The sequence below is a fragment of the Oryzias melastigma genome, linkage group LG9, assembly GCF_002922805.2.
Source record: "Oryzias melastigma strain HK-1 linkage group LG9, ASM292280v2, whole genome shotgun sequence".
Taxonomy (NCBI): domain Eukaryota; kingdom Metazoa; phylum Chordata; class Actinopteri; order Beloniformes; family Adrianichthyidae; genus Oryzias; species Oryzias melastigma.
In genome coordinates, this window is record NC_050520.1 from 586,779 (window position 1) to 592,672 (window position 5,894).

General features: G+C 41.4%; 1 protein-coding gene across 1 annotated transcript in view; it reads left to right on the forward strand.

Annotated features, from left to right (window-relative positions):
* The first annotated feature begins 792 nt into the window (after positions 1-792).
* adamts3 (ADAM metallopeptidase with thrombospondin type 1 motif, 3) overlaps positions 793-5,894 on the forward strand; it is a 49,318-nt gene continuing 44,216 nt past the window's right edge. The window contains exons 1-2 of the mRNA XM_024258114.2: positions 793-897; positions 2,517-2,673. Of these exons, the coding sequence (XP_024113882.2) occupies positions 793-897; positions 2,517-2,673 (262 nt within the window). The remainder of the gene's footprint in view (positions 898-2,516; positions 2,674-5,894) is intronic.

Below are 5,894 nucleotides of genomic sequence, written 5' to 3' on the forward strand. Positions count from 1 at the left end.
GCATTCATTAGAGGCTTTGGCTTTTCTTCATGTGACATTAAAGAAATGTTCAACTCTCAGGGGTTCAGCGGCGTCAACGTGCAAAAAAACTCCTGCAGAATCAGAACAAACTCCAGTTTGACATTTATCATGTTCACTTCATTTCACAAAACACAAAATAAAGTCATCTTATGATGTAAAAATTGGCTCTGAGAGTTGCGAGATTTTCTTGGTGTCCCCCTACTGGTGGTTCTGAGTTTTGCAGCTGTTGTTTCTTTACATACAAACTGGATTCAACGCGTTAATGTCCCACAATCCCGTTTGTTTGTGAACGCGCTCTGATTTGTGATATTTATAGGATTTATTTTCAAAAACTAAAGATGAGGATTCTATTGAAGCATCTCTTTATATCACTTGTTTGTTGTCCAAAACTTTAATTAAAAAAATATATATATAAATATATATAATCTTGTTAACGTCTTTTAAAATGTTTTTTAGTTCTTTTGTTTTACATCAATAAATTTCAATTATTTGTATTTATTTTCCACTTTTCATTTTTTAACATTTACTGTATTAAAGTTTATCTGGTTCCTTATTTCAGACTCTGAGGTTCATTTTGATCTGGTATCCTTTGTTGTTTGGGTCTGGGACCTGGACCCAGACTAGACCTGGATCTAGGCCTGGTCTGGGACCTGGACCCAGACTAGACCTGGATGTAGGCCTGGTCTGGGACCTGGACCCAGATCTCCTCTCCACCATGCAGACATCTTTGCAGCGCCGCAGCGTTCATTTGGGTCGGTGACCCCTCATGTGATGAGATGCTGTGCTCCGCAGGTGAACGAGATCTACCACGACGAGTCTCTGGGGGTCCACATCAACGTGGTCTTGGTGAGGATGATCATGCTGGGATACGCTAAAGTGAGTCTCAAGTTTTTTACTTTTGCAGAAACTGAAGTTTGAAAAAGAATAAACTGATGAGGAATTCCGGTTTATTTAACCATAAAGCTTAAAGTTGTAACATTTTATAACATTCAGTCTTCATCAGAGCTCAGTGGAGTTTTAGCTTCACCTCCAGGATTTTACAACAAAACCTTTTTTCATTTGTCCAGATTTAATGTATTTTTAGTTGCTAATGGCTCATTTACTTTAACACTTAATTCTTAACCATTTGATGCAGTTCAGTTTCAGTCTAAATCTGGTTCTGTTTCAGTTTAAATTCAGTTAAGTTTCAGTTTAAATCCAGTTCAGTTTCATTCTAAATCCGGTTCAGTTTTAGTTTAAATTCAGTTCAGTTTCAGTTTAAATCCAGTTCAGCTTCAGTTTAAATCCAGTTCAGTTTCAGTTTAAATCCGGTTCTGTTTCTGTTTAAATCCAGTTCAGTTTCAGTCTAAATCCGGTTCAGTTTTAGTCTAAATAAAGTTCTGTTTCAGTTTAAATCTAGTTCTGTTTCAGTTTAAATCCGGTTCAGTTTTAGTCTAAATCCAGTTCAGTTTCAGTCTGAATCTGGTTCTGTTTCAGTTTGAATCCAGTTCAGTTTCAGTCTAAATCCCGTTCAGTTTTAGTCTAAATCCGGTTCAGTTTTAGTCTAAGTAAAGTTCAGTTTCAGTTTAAATTCAGTTCAGTTTCAGTTTAAATCCAGTTCAGTTTCAGTTTAAATCCGGTTCTGTTTCAGTTTAAATCCGGTTCAGTTTCAGTTTAAATCCAGTTAAGTTTTAGTTTAAATTCAGTTCAGTTTTAGTTTAAATCCAGTTCTGTTTCAGTTTAAATCCGGTTCAGTTTTAGTTTAAATTCAGTTTAGTTTCAGTTTGAATCCTGTTCAGTTTCAGTTTAAATCCGGTTCTGTTTCAGTTTAAATTCAGTTCAGTTTCAGTTTAAATCCAGTTCAGTTTCAGTTTAAATCTAGTTCAGTTTCAGTTTAAATCCAGTTTAGTTTCAGTTTAAATCCGGTTCTGTTTCAGTTTAAATCCAGTTCAGTTTCAGTTTAAATCCAGTTCAGTTTCAGTTTAAATCTGGTTCTGTTTCAGTTTAAATCCGGTTCGGTTTTAGTTTAAATCCAGTTCAGTTTCAGTTTAAATCCAGTTCAGTTTCAGTTTAAATCCAGTTCTGTTTCAGTTTAAATTCAGTTCAGTTTTAGTCTAAATCTGGTTCTGTTTCAGTTTAAATTCAGTTCAGTTTCAGTCTAAATCCGGTTCAGTATCAGTCTAAATCTAGTTCCGTTTCAGTTTAAATTCAGTTCAGTTTCAGTCTAAATTCAGTTCAGTTTCAGTTTAAATCCAGTTCAGTTTTAGTCTAAATCTGGTTTATTTTCAGTTTTAATCCGGTTCAGTTTTAGTCTAAATCTGGTTCTGTTTCAGTCCTGATGCAGTATTTCATTTTCATAATTGATGTTTTTTGTGCAGCTGCTGGTAAATCTTTGGATTCAAAATCAGAAAAGGATTTATTACATTTCATTAAATAAATTAAATTCTGCTCTGAGTGTGTCTTCTCTGCGATGATGAAGCACTTTTCCTGATTTTCCTGGTTCTCCCGTCCTTCAGTCCATCAGCCTGATCGAGCGAGGAAACCCGTCTCGGAGTCTGGAGAACGTCTGCCGCTGGGCGTTTTTGCAGCAGAAAGGCGACCCTAATCACGCCGAACACCACGATCACGCCATTTTCCTGACCCGTCAAGGCTTCGGCCCCACAGGCATGCAGGGTGAGCTCCGTCCAGGTGAACAGGTCAGCCTGCAGCCGGCCGGCCCTCAATGCTGACCTGAGAGGGAAGCAGAGGTCATGCTTCACTGCAGCAGCAGCTCTGATTGATGAATCTCTATGTTTATCTGAGACAGCTGCTTTAGAAAGATTCTGTCAGATCAGCCCGGAGCTTCTGGAGGAAACTTTCACTCGTCTTCCTTCATGAACAGACGGAACGCTTTTGTTCATCATCAGTTGGATCTGCAGGAGAATCAGAGTCTGCAGCCGTTCGTCCCTGCAGGCCGCCGGGATCAGGAGAGAAGTTCTGGTCCGAAGCTCTGAGGAGCCGAACCTTCTCAGCCACTATGCACCCCTAACCCCCGTCTGTCTCTGTGTATCTGAGATATATGTGAGAAATTGATTGAAAAATAACTTTTTTCAAATTGGCGGCTTTTCTGTTGGTTTTATCTCCATAGCAACCATTTTATGTTGTGTTCGCCTGAGGTCACCGAAAAGATCGACGTTAGTTTCATAAGAAGCAACGGAGGTTATTTGCTTATTCCTGATATGTTCAAATTCTATGATATAATGCTTGTTAAAGCCTCAGCCTTGGATCAACATATTCGATTTTCATAGCAGTACAATATGAAATATGTGTGTGTATTAAGACCACGCCACATTTGGGATCTCGCCGCGCACACGCCGTTCGAAATCTACAGCTTCCAATTCCATTCTTTTTTTTTGCCATTTGCTTCCCAATGATGCCCAAAACGTTAGAAAATGATACATAAAAATCCCTAAAAGTTATTTTTGTTTGTAGTCAGAACTAAAATTGTAAATTCTTTTGTAAAGAAAAAACTTTGTAAATTCAAGATGGCGGCAACTTTTCAAGGTCAAAGGTCAACGAAACTTTAGGTGTTGCTGTAGACTTAGGCTAGCGGCATTTGAGTGAACTTTCCTAAAAATCGGACACACAAAAGGTTCATATTCTCCCGTTTGAAAATCAGCAAATATTTAGATTTTGAAACAACATGGAGCCATCCCATAATAAGTTCAGATCTTCCTTTGGATATCCCCAACAAACATGTGAGTTTGTTGGTGAATTGCGATTTTTTGACCACCATGTTAAACATCGTCGTCTGGTTGTGACACAGTTCTGTTGTATCCCGGCTCTGAACACGTGAATCCCTTTTACCCAATTCGGATCACATATGTGCCAGCTAGCTAAGTTGGCAAGCTTGCTATGCGGGCGGCATTCAAATTCTACAACTTCCAATCGCAACGTTTTTCCCACAGCAGGTTCCCAATTATATGTGATATAACAATCGATAAAACTCCTCGGAGGAATGTTCGTTTGTGGCTTGTACTGAGGCTTCTTATTTTGACAATTTAAGATGGTGGCCTCTTCCCAAGGTCAAAGGTCAATGAAACTTCTGGGGTGTTTGTGGACTCCAGCTGTTGACATGATGGTGAATTTTTGTGCAATTCGAACAAACAAAAGTGTCGTTTTCCCATATTGTTGAAAAAAGTGAAATTCGCCACGTCTCAGATTTGGCCACAACATGGCCGCCAAGCGTGGGTCGTGTGGCCATCCCATAATAGTTTTAAATGTCCCGGGGTTATGCCCGACACCTGTCATTGGCTTTTGTTTGCGTATTTGGAAATGTGTTTTTTGGCGGAAACGCTCGCCGTGATGTCATCGTTTTTGGGGGGTGTCAATAAAAACCGGATAACCTGGACCTCCAGCAGCTTTCAGGTTAGAGCACAGGTCTGGAACTCCAGCCCTCGAGGGCCGCTGTCCTACATGTTTTCCAGCCAAGCTGCCATAGAGGCTTCTTATCGACTGAACACACCTGATCCAGGTAATCAGCAGCAGACGTCGGCCTCGAGGGCTGGAGTTTGACCCCCCTGGATTAGAGTCTGCTTCATGTCACATGAGCAGCTTCATCCTAAAAGATGTTCCTCTCACCAGTAGAAGCAGAGATCTCAGCTTCACTGATGGATCTGAGTTCTGCTGCGAATCGCTTTGAGCTGAAACAGCGGAAACGTGCAGATCACGCCATGAACCCCAGGAAACGCTGCAGGAGGAACGCTGTAAACGAGCTCCAGGAAAAGCTTTTTTCACGTACAGAACCAAATTTATCACGCCGCTGGTTTTATTTTGAAATGTTCGATAAAATGGTTGAAATGGAAACGATTCTTCCTGGGTCACATGAAGAAGTCTCTGCTGGTTCATCTGTGATCTTCTCTTTTTAAATTCTCCTTCATTTTTGGCTCCAATCATTCTCATCTGGAGATCCTCTTCTCTCGTCAGGAAATGAAAGGACGTCTGTGACACGCGGCGGCGACCAGCAGCATTAACACTGATTGGTTTCATGGCTTCCTGTGGACTCGACCAGTCAGCGGCGGAATGACTTGAATGTTTTCCGCAGGAAACAATCAATCTGTGAGGAACTTACAGCCGTTAGGGAGATGGGACTGTTTGTGTGACACGCTTTCAAATCAACTGATTCTCAGAGACGGAAAGAAATGTAGAAACTTCACAAAAGTGCTGACTGACGGACGACAAACAATCAGGCTTTAATGGGAACAGAAACGTTTCCCTCCTCGCAGGAAGTCTGTCCGCTCAGACGGCGTCTGGAGGGAACCGGCCCGGATCGCGTCGGACTGTTCAGACAAACGTTCACCTGCATAAACGTTAGACTTATTGGATAAATCCTTATTAAATCATTTTTAAACCTGTAATAATCAGTTTGTTTCCCAGAAGAAAAAGACGAGAAGAAGTTTGCAGGTTTTAGCAGATCCTGACGGGAAACATTCAGGACAACCTGGATCGGTCCGAGTGGCGCTCCACGTGAGGCCGTTTATCAGGAGTTTATCGAGGACAAAGCTGCTCATCAGAAAACTGGTTTGACTCTTTTGTCCTCTGAACAATAACGGACCTACATCAGACCGCTCCAGAGGAAAACGCCGAACAATGAGTCCCGCTGAAAGCTTCAGGGAAACAGAGATCAAAGGGAGAGCGGCTGACACGAGCAGGAGACGCTGAAGGAAGCAGAAAGCCTCAATTAGGAGGAGAGACTTCAGATCCACCAGGAGGATCAAACCAGAAACCACTGAAACCAGGAGGAACCAGAGACTCACCTGGACCTGATGGCTGAAGGCGGGAAAGCTCCAGGCTGAAGTTTAGTTAGTGACCAACCGGATCACCAACTAACAAACCAGCTAACCAGAGTTTTGGTT